The sequence below is a fragment of the Hylobates moloch genome, unplaced genomic scaffold (genome assembly GCF_009828535.3).
Source record: "Hylobates moloch isolate HMO894 unplaced genomic scaffold, HMol_V3 SCAFFOLD_13, whole genome shotgun sequence".
NCBI lineage: Eukaryota > Metazoa > Chordata > Mammalia > Primates > Hylobatidae > Hylobates > Hylobates moloch.
In genome coordinates, this window is record NW_026652288.1 from 17146751 (window position 1) to 17163705 (window position 16955).

Sequence of the window (16955 nt, forward strand, 5' to 3'; positions counted from 1 at the left end):
ACCCACCCATATCAATCAATGTAGATAAACATTATCACTTTTAATGGCTTCATAATTTCCATTCATTGCTCTAAAGAAATATATTTAGCCAGTTTCCTGTGATGGACCTTTAGGTAGTTGTTAAAAGTGGTTTTCAAAAATGATTTTAAACAATACTGAGGTAAACACCCTTTGTATATATGTCTCAGCAGGCTTGTGTCATTATTTCCTTGAGATAATTTCGAGGGACCACTTTATAAAATATTCCTTACCCAATCTCTCAAAGAAGCTTTGTTGCTGGTTTCCTAGAAAGAAGCATGTTCTCTCTCTCTTCCTCATGACACTGCTTTTCTCTCCCTAATAGCACTTAGTGCAGTCATCTTTAAGCTTCGTTTCATAGGTTCTGTCTTATCGCTCAACTGATAAGCTCTAGCTGTTAATGGGAGGGCTTACACAGTAATTAATTAATTCAACAACATTTCCTGGGTATCTATTCAGCAGTGGGCTATGAACTAGTGCTGAGGTGAACTGGACAATCACCAACCCTTGAGGAAACCCCATCTGTGAGATGGGAGACATGGATTACAGATACTACTGTGGCAGGTGATGCAGTAACAGCAGTTGTGTAATGTGCAGAAGAAGAGGTAGCCAGACAGTGAAGTCACTGAAAATGAGGTACCTCCTCTACATCTTGAAATATCAGTGGGAGTTCACTAGAGAACCAACGTGTAGCTAATGAGAACTGCCCTCAGAGCAAAAGGAACAGCAAAAGGAAACACAGAGAGGTTTGGCATGATATTAGGAAGTTGTAGCATAGGTGAGAACATGGGGAGAGAGGAAACTAAAGAGGTGCCAGGAGGGGTGAGGGGAGCGAGGAAGGTGGGAGGCTGGAGGGAAAGTATAGGCCCAAGTGAGCAGGTCTGGGAAACCATGCTGACAGTTGGAATTCAGAGTGAGGATAATGAGAGACTGCTGAAGGGTTTAAGCAGGGCAGTGAGATGATTGGGTTTTGTGTTTTAGAAAGGTCATTCCAGCTACGACAGTATGGAAGATGGAATTCAAGAGGGCAAGACTGTAGATGGGGAAACAAGTTAGAAAGCTATTGTACTACTCAAAGTGATAGGATAATGGCTTGAACCAAAGTAGTGGCAACAGAGAAAAGTAGATGGAATCAAGAGTTAGAAAGTAGAATCTACCAACTTCTTAACTTGTTGATAGGTTTACATATAGAAACATTAAATAGAGAAGTTCAGAATGATGCTCAGACTCTGCATGGAACCTTGTGAAGACAGCAGTCCACTTACTCAGAGAGGAAAAAAGAATAAAAGGATGTTTTAGGGGAAAAAGGAGGACAAATTCATGTTTGCATAGTGTGTTGAGTTTGATGTGGTTGTAGAATACAATGGTGGAAATGTCTAGAAGGCAGATGAATACATTATCTAGTATTCCCAAATTTTTCTTTAGGACCTCCCCTAAAGACCTGGAAAGGACCTCCCCTAAAGACCTGTCCTAAAGAAAAATTTGGGAATCATATGATAATACTGAGTAAAAGTTTGCTGAATAAATGAATGAATTGACTCATTTTCAGCATCATGTTTCCTTCAACTAGAACGTTTTACTTCTATAAAGCCACCTTCATACGAGAATTTCAAAGTTGTTTTTAAGACTAACCAACATGAATTAAAGTATCTTTTTAGAATTACTGTAGAGATAACAACTTAGGAACATGGTGAGTGCAAATGGCTCTCAGAGAGGAAAGAGCACCAGCCTAAGAGTCAGAAGATGAGTGAGTTGGGACTTGTCTACTATTGGTGGACACTGGTACATGCCACTCACCCCCCTCCCCCAAATATTCAAATTCTCTGAATGCAAAGACAGGGGTTGTATTCCTGATGATCAATGCCTAACCCTGTGACAGGGAATGTGCAGGTGAAGCAGGACACTCCAGGTCTGCTCTTCTCTCTCGGCAGCTCCCTGCTGTTCTCAGATAAGGGCCACGGTCCCTCCCCACTGGGACTTGGCAGCACAACCTAGAACACAATCTGTTGGACAGAAGGCTGTGATTATTAATGAAAGCATTTCCTCTGTTACCTCACAGAACTAAGTGAGGTTCTAACACTGCCAAAGATGGCCCATTTCCTTTCATAGAAACCGATTCTCAGAAACACATAGAATGGTCAGAGACAGGACACATAGGGAAGTAAAAATAAGACGCAGAAAAGTGGGTGGCTGCTTGAAACACTCCCAGATGAAAGGTTACCAGCTATTAATCAGCTCACACTTCTGTTCAGTGGGTGAGCAAGAAATTGGATGGAAACTTCAGTCAGTGGTTGATGCTTAGTTGGGGCTGTGACGTCCTCAGATGACTTTCCTCAGTCAGGTCGGATATGATGCACTTTTATGTAAAGGAAGGAGAGTCAACAAGGCCACAGTAAAATTCCCTATGTTTCACAATTTGTGTACTTCTGTTTACATGTGCCAGGCTTGGTGCCATGTATTGAGGTTAGGATGACTCCGGCTGTCTAGTCCTGAATCTTGAACTGTCCCCCTCTCCATCATCTGGAGCAGCCCAGTTGGCGGGTCCTGTGATGAGGATAATAATAGTTACTGTTTTTTGGACACCTGCCTCATGGAAGGTACTGTTGGAAAAAAGTCAGCATTATCTCATTTATCCTCACAACAATGCTTTGAGCAAATAACATTATTTTCATTTGAAAAATGGGGAGATTGAGCTTCCAGTGGGCTAAGTAACTTACCAAAATTCATGCACCTTGTATTAAGCAGGAGCATCATTTGACCCTAGGACTGACTCCAGCACACACTTTTTTTCCCTACTACACTAAGTCCAGTTGAAAATAAAAGAGACATCAGAACCTGACAAAAAGAAGGAAACCCACAAAATGGGATACAAGGGAAACTGAGTCTGAGTAGAAACTTTTCCAAAGTCATAGACTAGCACCTGGGTATCAAGTATGGCTTGGGTCTAAGTCATATTTCCCGGGCACTCAGGAAATGTTCTTTGTGCCTTGGAAAGGAGGCAGATGGCAGTTGCATCTGACCCCCAAGGGCTGATTATACCACTTTGACCCTTTGCAGATCAGAGCCCCTGGACATCTGGCCCCCAAGTTTTCGAGTGGGTTTTAGCTTGAGACCACCTAGTGAGAGCCAAAGACCAATGTCCGCTGGCAGCACCCAGCCTAGAGTCAGGGATATACCATTTGGCCAAGGCTCCAGAGCCACTTCAGGCTGTCAGCACCTGCCCTGTAAAAAGACAGCTCAGGTGGAAACTTCACTGGCAGCAGCTGGGGCAGGCCTAAGGAGGGGAGTCCACTCGTCACACCCTACTCACATGAGAAGACATGATTCTGAAGGGCTTAGGACCTTCAGCCTGTCTCAGTACCCAAGGATCAGAGGCCTGGGCACTGCAGCAGGCATGAGTCTTATTGTTGAGACTTGGTAGCCAGGGCACGGCTATGCTCTGTTACTAACTCACTATGTTTCCTGGCATAAGTCCCCTAGCCTCTTTGGGCCTCCTCTAGAAAACAAAGGGGTTGGATCAGATGATTGATACCTGGGGCCCACTTCTGCTTTCACCTTCAGGTGTTTACTATGCTTTGGCAAACAGAACTGTTGTTACTCGCCCTAACATTGCCACTGCCACTGCTGTCAAAATATTTTCCCTCACTTATTATAGATTAAAAAAAATACGTTTGCCTTATCTTGAGTCCCCAGGGATGCAGTCTGTGGCCCCCTCCTGTTTCATGCTTATGGGGTGAAACCTCAGCTATAATTCCATGAGATTCAGGTTTTGAGGTAATGTCATCAGAGGATGCTGTAAGAAGGGATTTCTCTTCTTTCCAGAAGCTGCTTTTGTCCCCAGACACAGCATGAAATGCCACCTTGTGGTCCACACCCTCCCTGCCCCCTGGGAAATGCTACTGGGGTCTTGTGAGTACTTGGCTTCTGGAGGATGAAGAAGAGGGGAACAGAAAGAGGCATAGTGTCAGATATTTGCCTTCATTATAAAAAAAAAAACACATACAATATGCTGGGCAATTTTGAGGCATGGTTTTCAAGGCTGTTTTTAACAGTCTCTGGAAACTAGCAATCCGATGTCAGTTGTTTATAGGATCCAAGGGGGTGGTGCTGGGGGTTGTTTCAACATCCTTGCACAGAGAGAAACATGAGTAGTGGCTTACAAGCTTTGAGTGTTAGACACAGAGAGAGCATGCTGTGGGGTGGGGAGTGGGGTGACACCCATCCAGGTGGGGGGATGGGCTTCTCATCCCAGCTCTGCCGTCAGCTGCCCATGTGATCTGGGAAAATTCATCATCTTCCTGAACCTCAAACTCTTCAACCTAAAACCAAAGGGCTTAAAGCAGAGGAGCCCACAGGCAAATCTTTTCAAGCTTTGGTCTTCCCTTGTTGTGTGATCTTGGAATTCTTTTTTTTTTTTTTTTTTTTGAGGCAGAGTTTCACTCTTGTCACCCAGGCTGGAGTACGATGGTGTGATCTTGGCTCACTGCAACCTTCTCCACCTCCCTGGTTCAAGCAATTCTCCTGTCTCAGCCTCCCGAATAGCTGGGATTACAGGTGCCCACCACCACACCTGGCTAATTTTTATATTTTCAGTAGAGACAGGGTTTCACCATGTTGGCTAGGCTGGTCTCAAACTCCTGACCTCAGGTGATCTGCCCACCTCAGTCTCCCAAAGCGCTGGGATTACAGGCATAAACCACTGTGCCCGGCCAGTTTTGGAATTCTTATTGCTACTCCCCAGTACAAGGATCTTGAAAGCACATCAGGAATGCCAGACAGGGTTAGTGAGGAATCAGGGAGACCTTGGGTTATGTCTGTGCTGGTTTGGGGTGTGCTTCTCAGATCATGTACTTTGATTTTTATTTATGCTTTCCAACAGCATTTCCCAAGTTGACTCATGATCATATTCCCCTGAGTTGCTTTTTAAATGTACAGATTTCTCTATAAGGGACCAACCCACTAAGCTGCATTTTTAAGGAAGAACCAAGGGTGATTCTTGTATTCAGACAAGTTTAGGAAAGACTGCTTAAGAGTTTTCACCTGGGGACCGGTGACAGGTGAAGGTGCCTGATTTGGTCAGTATTTGTCTATTTGTCTATCCTCTGTGCTATGTAGCTCTCTGCTGTGAGTATTCATTTCATCATGCTTCATACTCCAAGACTTGTAAATGTCTCCTGCATCCAGGTCTGAGCCCTTTAAGATTGGTACCATGTTTTCTGTTTATATCCCACCTTACCTAGCACAGAGCTTTTCTCCTAGAAGATTCTCACAAACATCTGCCAAACTTAGTTGTGCAGAGAGTTTTCTGCCTGATTCCATCAAGTTAATTATGCCATGGGTCATTAATGACCCCAAACCACAATATCAAATACAAGGAAAAGAGATGAGTAGTAACAGTTGGCAGAGAAGTATCATGGAGAAAACAGGATTGGAATGGAGCCTTGCAGCAGGAGTAAGGTTTAGATAGATGGGGAAAAAAAGCACAAGGGGCATTCCAGGCAGAAGTGTAAGCATGAGAAGTCCAGTCTCTACAAAGGCAATTGTTTCAAGATATGAGTGAAGAGCCTAGGGCTCAAAGAAAAGATTTATTCAAGATTGACCTAAGTAATCTGTCACTGAGCAGCCCATTGCAGCCTCTTTCTATACTTGCATTACATGCAGGTCTCTAACCTGAGTCCCTGAAGCCCTTTCTTCCTTTGCTCTGGGCCCTATTTCCAAGGTTGTTTTCCCACTGCTGTGTTTATCCTGCTATGTATTTGCACATGTGGTGGGACTGCTCCATTTCAGCCACTCAGTTTTTATTTAAATGAATCTTGCTAAGATTCAGCCAGGCTGATTGCTAGATTACCTGGGAGGAGCTAGATATGCAGTTCTGTGTGCCTCTTCATACTCAGCAGGCCCTGGTATGTCCTAGAAGACTGGATTTAGATACAGTAGGTAAGAGACAAGCTGAGGGCAACACACACACACACACACACACACACACACATTTTGTTTCAATCCTCTTTAATACCCAAAGGGCTTATGGAAATAAAGATGCTCATGGATGCTTCTTGGCTCCCTGGTAGGCCCTTTGCGCATCCATGAAGTTCTCCTGGTCCTCTTCTACGAGCATTCTTAAATCCTCTGCCTCTTCTGCTCTGGAACCTGCTATCAAGACAGGGTAGGAAATGGATGAGAGATGAGCAAAACTCAAGACAAGAAGACCAGTTGGGAGGTAGTTGGCAGTATCTTTGAGATGATCCTGCAGGTGAGAGAAGACGATGGCCTCTATTAGGAAAGCAGTGGGGTGTGAGAGAACTGCATGCATTCTTTACTAAGCCCTTACTAGCTGGTTTAGCTAGGGTAAATTACTTAATCTCTCTGGCCTTCAACGTTCTCATTAGTAAAAAGGAAATGATCGTAATCTCTTTTTTACAGACTTTTTAAAAATACTGTTTTTAATGCTGTAAAAAAAGGGTCAATAGTTTATATGGGTCAATGTTGTTGCACAAAAGCCTTTTGTAAATTAGTGTACAAAAGTGCCATCTTCTCTGGGCATCATTTGCCATTAACTGAAGCTGTGCTTTCCTCCACAAGGGCTCTATCATTTGAAGTTCTCTTGTCCATCAAAGCCCTTCCACCAGTCCTGTTTTGTGCCTAGCACTGAACTTCTCTCTATGACAACACAAGCGGTGAGAAATTCTTTTGGTTTGGGGATGGGCTGGCTTTAATATTCTAGCTTGAAACCCCAGCTTAAAAGTAATACACTCCGGTTTCTGTCCCCTCCCTTCTTCGGTAATAAACACTTAAATGCTGATGGGTTCTCAGGTCAAGAATCCACAGAGCCCGTATCTGTTGAGACAAGTCAATAGGAAGTCTGACTCATATTTTCATATTCACAAAACTTATGTGGGAAATCAGTGAATGGTAGAGTTGGAAAGGCCTTAAAGATCATCTGGTCCAACTCCTCATTTTTTAAATGGGGAAATGGAGTAACTAGGAAGGAAAGGATCTTGGCCGAGATCACAGAGTAAGTTAGAGACAGAGCCAGGCTGCTTCCCCCTCATATGGTGTAGGGGAATCTCTTTATTGGGAATGTGATAAAATATACTGTTTGTACTCTCTCTGTTATGCTGGTCCCATAATGAAAGATACTGCTTGGCCCATATCACTGCAGCCCAGAGCAAAAGGACTATAGGTGGAGAGTATTAATCTAACTACACTTTCATTCATTTATCACACATTACTAAACACACCTTTATGTCAGTTACTGAAGATACTGAGATAAAAGACATGGGTCCCACCTGCAAGGTATTCAAAATTTAATGATGAAGACAATCTCCAGGAGGGCTGAATATTTTCCATGCAGTTAAATGAAATATTTCTCCCATCTGCTAACTGCGTTTTATATTTATACTTGTGAATGCATTAACTCTCCTCATATATAGATTATGAGACATTTTCTCAGAAAAAAAAGCATACCAAATGTGTCAGACCCCTTATTTATTCATGTCCTCAAGAAATATTATTTGAGCACCTAATAGGAGTTACCAAGAAGAAAAATAAATAAATAATAGTCCTCTCTCTCAAGAAACCATAATAACAATCCAGTAGAGAAATACATAATGATCATGGAAGCTTTTACAAGGAAAGGGAGATACCTAAGAGAATGGGTGTCTAAGTTTGCAATGGAGAGTCCACGAAGGTTTCATGGAGGAGGTGGTGTGTAAATTGAGACTACTTAAAGAAGGGGAAGAAGTCTGTTGAGCAGAAAATGGGAGGAAGTCATTCTAGGAGAAGAGAACAGCATATGCAGAGCCATGGAAGTGTGGATGCATGCAATCCTGGAATGTATAATAGTTTATAATCATTGACACATCAGAAAAGACAGATTGGCAGAAAATGAGGATATAAGTAGGCAGGACCTGAGCCACGCTAAGGAGATGAGGTTGCATCATGGAGACTAAGGAGAAGTACAGAGGCTTTTAGAAAGTCGATCAATGAGGTTTGTATTCTGGAAATTCACTCAGGCAGCTGTGCAGAAGGAGGGTGGTTGGAGTCAGGTAGCCCAGTGGGGAGGCCAATCTTTAATCCAGGCAAGATCTGATGAGGCCTATGAGGGCAGTGGCAATGCCATTCTGAGCCAGGCCAGAATCTGACTTTCTGTGTGATTCAACCATTGCCCGACACACCTGAGTGATGGTGCAGACCCATACAAGAAGCATGAAGTTATGCACTTGAGTCTCCAAACTGTGATTCACGGTCCTGACAACATTTCCTGTGTGTGTAAGAGACCACCCTCTCCCAAGTCAACTGGAACAGTTTAAGACATCACAAGTGACCCATGGAGAAGCCAAGCTTCCTTGCCTAACAAAGAAGCTGATACGTTGTTGAACTTCTAAAGGCACTTGGGGGAGGTAGTTTTTAATACAAAGTCACTTCTGAGCTTGTGGTTTGGTAAATTTAAGTCTTTTCCAAACAAGGCAGCCAGGCTGGCAAAGTGATCCTTTTTCATCCCTTCTAGGCACTGATTCAGCTCTCTGAAGCCTTCCTGCTTTTGCTCTTCCTGTTCCTTCTCCTGAAATGTCTTTCATCCACCAGCCTATGATTGGACATTGGAGTATTATAGATCCAGGTTCAAATTCTAGCTCTGCCATGCATTAATTATATGCTCTTATACAAGTTACCATAAGCGTTCTGAGCCCCAGGGAGCTCCCCTAATCCTGATTGCTCGGTGATTGCTGAGCAGGAGATGAAATTTGTGAGGTGTTCCATAAAGTGCCTTCTCCATTGCCAGCACTCAATATTAAGTAGCTATTTTTCTTAGGTAAGATTCTAGTTTAAGAATGAAGGTTTGTAATTCTCTACCAAAAAAACCAAAGTGAAGTACTGAAAGGTTTCGCAATAATACATCTTTTGATTTTTAGGATAACCATGAATTAGAGTTTTCTTACCCACATTAATTAAACCTGACACCTGAGTATCCACTTGATTTCCACACCCAGTTGTGGAATTCCACAGTAACTTATAATTAAGAGACAGTTGCTAATAAGAGAATTGGAACTTGAAGTTCAGAGCAAAAATAAGTAGAGAAGCCCCATGACAAAGGGAAGAGTTGCTGATACTGGACCCTTTTCTTATGCTGAAGAGTTTGGAGAGTAAATGGCCATCTTAATGGTATCATCTGACTGCATTTTGTCCTGCTGAGATTGTGCTGAGTGGAAATTTCCCTGGAAGTAGCAAGAGTGGCTTAGTTTCATTACAGTGAAAGAATTGGCCAATGTTGGGGCAGGTTACTGACAATGGGTGTGGAATCTGTTTTAGGAGAAGTTAAAAAATAATAACAATAAAGTATGTGATGAGATTACCCCTTCCAGGCTATTGCAGGTGTAGACATGCCTGCAGCCTGAGAGTTTGTCTCAAGCACAGTGAAGGACTAGGTTCACTTGGTTAATTCTTCAACCCTAACTCAGTCTCTTCTAACTAAATTTGAAAGATCTTCTGGCACTTTGCTGATTCTGGGAATTTTCCAATTTTCAAGTTTAACTTGACTTTTTAAATCAACCTGGGGTTAATTTATGTTTTAATTCTTTTATTATTTTTATTATTAGCAATGGTTTTATTGTTTATTATTTATTATAAAGCAACATTAAAGGGAAAATTTTTAAATTATCTTTAATTTTCCTGTACAATTATTTTAATTTTGGAATTTTTTTTGGCCTTTGTTTACCTACTTACTTGTTAATTAGCCATCACAATGAATCTGAAAGAGCTTTATTATAATGTCTGCTTTATTATTGAATAAGTTGAAGATAATGTGGTAAATTAGTGTTGCCCTAAGTAACACATGTAGTAATTGGCCAAATCAGAAAGAAAAATCAGGAATTATCTCAAGCCTGCTCTGTCTCCCTACTCCCTGCTGTGATGTTGGCCACACAACCTGGTGCTTAATGGATATAGGTAACTATCTTATGCACTATTACTTTAACTCAAAATCAGAAATAATACCAATCTGGAATAATATCAACAAAAACTCCCCAACCAATCCCTAGAAGAAAACCATTAAGATTTTGTCAACTCTGAAGATAATGTTGTACGAAGTATCTAATTATGAGAGGAGAAATAGAGAATTAGTGTGACTAATAGAAATGAGCTGTTTTTATTGGGGAAAAAAGCTCCAACTTGAACCAGACCAACTGAGCCTCCTTAATATTGCTGATTGGATATTCCAAGCCACTTATTGATCATTTAGTTATAAAGTCTTCTCATTGTTCTTGTCAGTAATCCCACTGAGTATCCCATTAAACTAAATGTAGAGTTAAACACCTGGGAAGCAAGTGTTAATAAAGTGCAATTTGTAGAAGGAAAAGAAAAACAACTTCTATATGCTTACTATGAATAGCATAAAAAGGGATGGTTGCCTTCCATTTGGGAGTCAACACCATATGAAAGATGACACAGTGAAGTAAAGAGTGAAACCTACAGCCCTTGGAACTGTCAGAAGAGTCTATTTCACTCATATATTTTTCTGGAATACCAAGTAGAAGGAGGCAGACTTGGGAAGATATGGATCAGCCACACTGGAGGGAGTTCCGACCATGGGACTGCTCAGAACTCTAGCTTGGCTCCTAACCAAGTTTGAAATGATCACAGCCACAGCACTAATTGAATTAATTTGCTTTTCTTCAGGCAGGATGGGGAAGCAGAACAGCAAACTGGCCCCCGAAGTGATGGAGGACCTGGTGAAGAGCACAGAGTTTAATGAGCATGAACTCAAGCAGTGGTACAAAGGATTTCTCAAGGACTGTCCAAGTGGGAGGCTGAATCTCGAGGAATTTCAGCAGCTCTATGTGAAGGTAAGTTGTTTTTCAACCTTATTTTTATTCCTTAGGCTAGAAACTATGGCCTTCATGAAATGTACCCTCACATGGAATTATAACTCTAAGTAGCTAGTTTGTTTCAACTCTGGCTGTTTTCCATCCAGAAAGAAAAATTAACATTTAAAAATGCAAATGTATATATGTTGTTCCCAAAATAAGCAATTTCTGAACAAAAAGAGTAATTGTTCAATCAAAGCACTGAATAGAGCTCAAGGAATGACAGCATCTGGTGAAAGAACCATAAAAAGCTCAGAGAAGAGTGTTTGCTGATAATTATTGACGATTTGCTAATTACAACATTGTTTGGCCTGTTAAAGGTATGTGTACTTCTCCCAGTTAAATAAAAAGTACACAAGAGGGCTTTTTCTCTCTCTCTCTCTTTTTTTTTTTTTTTTTTTTTTTACCAGAAAAGATACTCCTGTATCCAGATAAGAACCCAGATTCCCACAACAGCACATTTAGAAAGCGGGTGGGGGAGTGTAGCGTATCTCTAGTCAGTAATGTCTACAACATGGACAATAACTCAACACTGTACACTGCTCAGAAGCGAACCTTTCCCTGAACATTACACAGAACAGTCCCATAAAAGATACAACTTCTGCTGCAGTAGTATTGTTTTGGCTTGTCTGAGTCTATAAGTTATATTAGTTCTAGATTGGGCTGATCTAAGACATTCCACTTAGTGTATACTTACGTAATGTTACACAAGTGTAAGAAATACATTTTTAAAACTTTTTCTAATTAAAATACCAAATAGAAAAATATTGCTTTATATCATTTAATTAGCAAATGTTGATTTGAGCAATATTGAAGCACCCAGATGTATATATGTGTATGTGAAATGATTGAATAAAATATTAAGCATTATCATTATGTCCTGAAGCTGAACATTTTCCATAACCTATGATCCAGCAATTCCATTCTTGTACTGTACAAGAAGGGGCATGTGTAAGAATGCTCATAGCTGCGCTATTCACAATGGCAAAACTGGGAAACAACCCAAGTACCCATCAAAAGGAAAGTGGAAAATAAACAGTGGTATATTTGAACAATATAACATTATATAGCAGTCAAAATACTTGAACTGTAGCAACACTAAGACATTAAAAAAGCAAGTCTCAAAAGATTCTAAAGTAAATACAAATTTTAAAAAATGCACTTTATAGGATTACCAATAAATGCAATAAAATCATATAAAAAGGAAAGCAGGGAAGTGATGAACACAAGATTCAAATGAATAGTTACTTCAAGTGGGGAAGACCAAGGGATGAAATGGGGATATGGCCATGTGGTTAGATATATATTGTGTTCAAAGTCATAACTGTTGCAAGTGTTTATTGCATCACTAAAAGCTCACTAATCAACAGAATAGTGTGCATTTTATATGATCACTGTGACATTTCTAAGAAGATCTGTGTAATCAATTATTAGCATGCCAAGATCTTTTCTATAGAAGTGCTGAGAAAGTGCATCTATTACTCAATTGATGTCTATTGCTTTTGCAGAGAAGTGGGATAGTATATATTTCCTAGATAGCCATACTACTCTCCCTAGTTTTCAATGTCACGTCTTCTATTTTATCACCTAGGGGCTAGTCCATGCCTCGGAACTATCTCTATTTTCAACCCCAAGGAAAGTACAGATAAACAAGATTTGTCAAAGTCACTTTCATATCACTAAAGGCCATGCAAACTATCACCCTATAATTAAGAGAGCTCTGTGTGCCACGTTCCTCACTATTTGTTTAAAATGAGAGGGGTATTGCCTTTGAAGAAATAGTTCAAATGCAGGAAATGAGGTATTTTATTTACACACTGGAAGTATGTGGCACTGAAAAAGCACCAGCCTCAAGGTGAGGGGTCATGTAAACATTAAGCATGCCTTGGCGTTTTATGGTACAACTGATGTATATGCACCAAAATCATTTCCTACCTCCCCATCTCACTCCTAGAGTGGGTTTTTTATTCCAGGAGGAGAATATATGACTTTCTGAACTTAGGTCTATATTTTTGGCAACCTCTTATTCCAACTCTGCCTGTGCTCTTATATCAAATAGAAAGCAGGCAGTCTTTTTCTCCTTCTGGAGTTGTCCAAGGACAGAAAAAAACCACAGCAGAAATATGCCACGTATACAGAAAAAAGAAAGGCGGATCTGATAAGCTGGAAAGGAGAAGCATGGAAAAAGATGTGGATTATGTAATAGGCCCAGAAGATGGGCTAATGAGAAAAAGCTTCTTTCAATGCTTCTGGAAAAAAATGCAAATATTCAGCAAGACACAGTCATTATCCTGGTGAATGGGCACATTCAGTGATTCCTTCTATCTTTGGTGCAGAGATTGAGGCATCTTGGGATGCAACTGAGGGAGCAAAGCTGACTGCAGCCTCTGCCCTCCTGTGTGTTCAGTCAACCTGGCACATCCCCTCTTGCTACCAGACCCATTTCCCTTTCCAGGGGGAAGTCACCTCAGTTGCTAAAAAACAAGTTCTGATGAGTGTTTAAGGAGGAGCAGGATAATGGGAGTGACTCTGCTGCAAGGCCAGGGACCACAGTCTCCCAACTTTAGAAGCCCTTGCATCCCAAATGTGAAGGAACTCCTTCAGCAGATATATTTTTAAAAGCATTTAAAACTGAGGTTTAGAGAAATGAGGCAATTTGCCCAGCATCACAAACTGAATGTGGAACAGACTTCAAAGACAGGAATGCTGACTCCCACTGCAGCATGCAGCTCTGCCTCTCAGCCAAACTCCCAGGGCAGCTCCTCATTAACCCCTCCATCCCATCCGCCATACAGATGCTGGAGTGAAATTTCTAAAACACAGACCTGAACATGGTCCCTCCCGGCTAGATGCAGGCTTCACTCTTTAGTCATGCAGACATAGTCACCTCATTTCAATCAATGTAAGACCCAGCGGCTAGCACAGGGCCTGCCACAGAGCAAGTGTGGGTAAGCATTTCTTGCCTGAATGTAATAAGTGCTGGCTGTGCATCTCCTTCTTAGGCAGCCTTGTGATGGAGACATATAAAAGTGATTATGGGACAGTCCTGCCTGCCCTCCCGAATTTCACAAGCAAGTTGGGAAGATGTGATTCACCACAATGTAAGGTGTAATGACAGAAATGTTTGATGGTAGGGCAAGAGTAGAAAGCAGAGAGGTTGATTTCGAAATGAAATATTAAAACAAGAAGTTAATTAATGCAGTGATGAGAGGAAGACTTTCTATTAGCCTTTTAGAAAACAAAATGTCCCCTAGCAGATAGCTCTTTTCTTTTTCAAGCTTGCTGCCTGTTATCAGCTGAATAATATTCCCCCAAATTCATATGTTGAAGTCCTAACACCCAGTACCTCAGAATGGGACTGTATTTGCAGACAGATCCTTTACAGAGGTAACCAAGTTAAATGAGGTCATGAGAGTGGGCCCTAATCCAGTGTGATGTGTCCTTAGAAGAGGAAATTTGGACACAGAGACATACAGAGGGAAGGCCATGGGAAGGCACAGGGAGAAGATGGCTGTCATCTACCAGCCAGGGGAGAAGTTGCATTTATTGGTAATCCTATAAAGTGCATTTTTTAAAATTTGTATTTACTTTAGAATCTTTTGAGACTTGCTTTTTTAATGTCTTAGTGTTGCTACAGTTCAAGTATTTTGACTGCTGTATAACGTTATATTGTTCAAATATGCCACTGTTTATTTTCCACTTTCCCTTTGATGGGCACTTGGGTTGTCAACACATTCTCTTGGACTTCCAGCTTCCAGAACTGTGAGAAAATAAATATCTTGATTTAAGCCCCCCAGTCTGTGGTGCTTTGTTATGGCAGCATGAGCAAATGAATATAATTCTTATTCCTTCTCTGTTGTCACATGCGTTCTCTGCACCCTCTACATCTGATAGAAAGATGCCTTCTGTCCCGGATGTCTGGAACTCCCTGCACATGTAGGGATTTCTGTGTCTCTGGCCACAGAAGTCATAGCAGATGTTTTGTCATCCCCACCACAGCACTGCTGCTGATAGGTTGGGAAGAAAGAGTTTGAATTTTGTCACCAACAACCAAGTACCTGATCACCTCCCAAGGGAATTTCTTATTTTCAACAATCATTTTGATTGCCAATCCATCACAAATTAAGATGGGCAGTTTGCAATTTTAACTGTATTTTCACAGAATTGGCCACAGTTTAATGAGAAAGTCAACCCAAGGGAAGAGCAAGCAAGTATGTAGGGAAGAAGTGTCTCCATCCCAGGGTCCTCTACCTGGAGGGCTGGTGCCATTGCTATTTTGCTTAGCCAGTATGACATCAAAGCCAAAGAAATCAAGAAACGAACCTAGAGGAATCCTGCAAAGAACCCTAAGTGGTTTTTAATTTATGTTTGGAGTTTGACGTTCAAGATTATTTTCATCAGGAAACATTTAGGTTGGTTTAGGTTCAGTTGAAAAGGCAGTCACAGAGTTGTTTAAAAAAAATGGGATTTGGAATCTGACAGATGTGAGGGTTATTCCTAGCTGTGTTACATTTACCAAATCTCTGCTGGTTTGAATTTGTTTCCCTGTCTATAAGGTGGAAATAATAAGGCCTGTTTATTACCTCACACAGCGGAGTCCCAAAGGAAAGAAGGAAAATGAAAACTATTTATGACCTATCAAAAGTTGTGTTTGCTGTCCTGATTGACGATCCCCTCATTTACACTTACACAGCCAGGATGAAAATAGGTTTCATTTCACAGGCCACGTACGATGGCAGCACCAAATGGTGCACAGAGGAGGGTGAGAGGCTGTATGAAATTTCAATAGGAAAATGTGCCCTAGTCAAATAGTGATGTCTACCGTGTATTCTGGTGGGTTTGGGGGCAGTGGTCATGGCAGGACATACTATGAGGCAGTGTCATCCCTATTCCCATCATGGATTCTTAGACACCAAACTCTGTGTCCTCTAAGCACAAACCCTTCCCCAGCTCCCTGCTGCCAGATAGGATGAAGATGGCACTTAAGACCTTCTTTACCATTTCCTACCTATCTCTCAATGTCCTGACCCTCATGCCCCTCCTCCAGAAAGGGGACTTCCTTCCTCAATTCTACTGCTTATTATTTTGCAGATGAGGGGAGAGGTCCTCAGAGGCCACTGAGTACCCAAGGGTTGTTCTATTGGGCTCTGGCCCACCTCTCCTGAGCCTCAGCTTGTGCCATTGCTCCAAATTTTCTTCTTAGAAAAGCCTTAGGCCACTGACAGGTGCACCCAAGACAGGTGAGAGAGCCCTAGAGTCCAATTTGATCATCATTGATTTAACAGTTTGAATTTTAATAAAATATATTTGCATATAACAAAAGAGTTCCTACCAAATCATTCCCTGTCCCTCTAGGTGGTCATTTCCTGAGGAGTTTCTGTAATTTGGTCATTAGAAAACACACTTCCAGCTTTTCTAGCTAAGAGCAGGCTTGTCCATTGGTTCATTCATTCACTTGAGACCCATTTTCTCTGTGCTTTCTGTGGGACAGACAGTTTATTGGGCATTGCCTTCAATTGCCCTGAGCAAGCTCAGAGCCTGAAGGAATTGGTGTATCATCTTATTTTTGAGTAATGCTTTTCACTTCACCAAACCATCTTTATTTTTACAACAAAATATACTGGTGGAATTCCCTTAAATGAGAAATTTTCCAGGCCTAAGGCATTGAAAATACAAATTTACTCACCAAAATTTTGTTGATACAACTACCCAGGAATATGTATTAAAACAAAATAAGAATAAATGCTATTATAGGACCAGCACCTAAATATTTGATGGTAAAAGTCTTTTAATAGAATAAGAAATATTTTTCTAGTTAATAAGATATTATGAAAACATTCTGTAATTCTCTGTATGGTTTTAGAATTCTACTTTTAAATTGTGCCCTTGGGCTTAAAAACCTACTATGTGGAATAAAAGGCATTCTTCCTAAAGTTGTACACAAACATATAATAATTATAGGATTTTAGGTGCAAAACCTGTCTTATAGAATATGAAATAAAGTATATAATCAAGGTCTGCACTGTTTGCTGTGGGATTTGAACAAGTGCCTTTGTTTTTCTGGTTCTAAGTTCAGCA

The 16955-nt window shown here is 41.0% G+C and overlaps 1 protein-coding gene across 1 annotated transcript in view; it reads left to right on the top strand.

The window, feature by feature from the left end:
- The window catches only part of VSNL1 (visinin like 1), a 115249-nt gene that overhangs the window by 40652 nt on the left and 57642 nt on the right, over nt 1–16955 (top strand). The window contains exon 2 of the mRNA XM_032172280.2: nt 10690–10856. Within this exon, the coding sequence (XP_032028171.1) occupies nt 10695–10856 (162 nt within the window). The 5' untranslated portion in view covers nt 10690–10694. The remainder of the gene's footprint in view (nt 1–10689; nt 10857–16955) is intronic.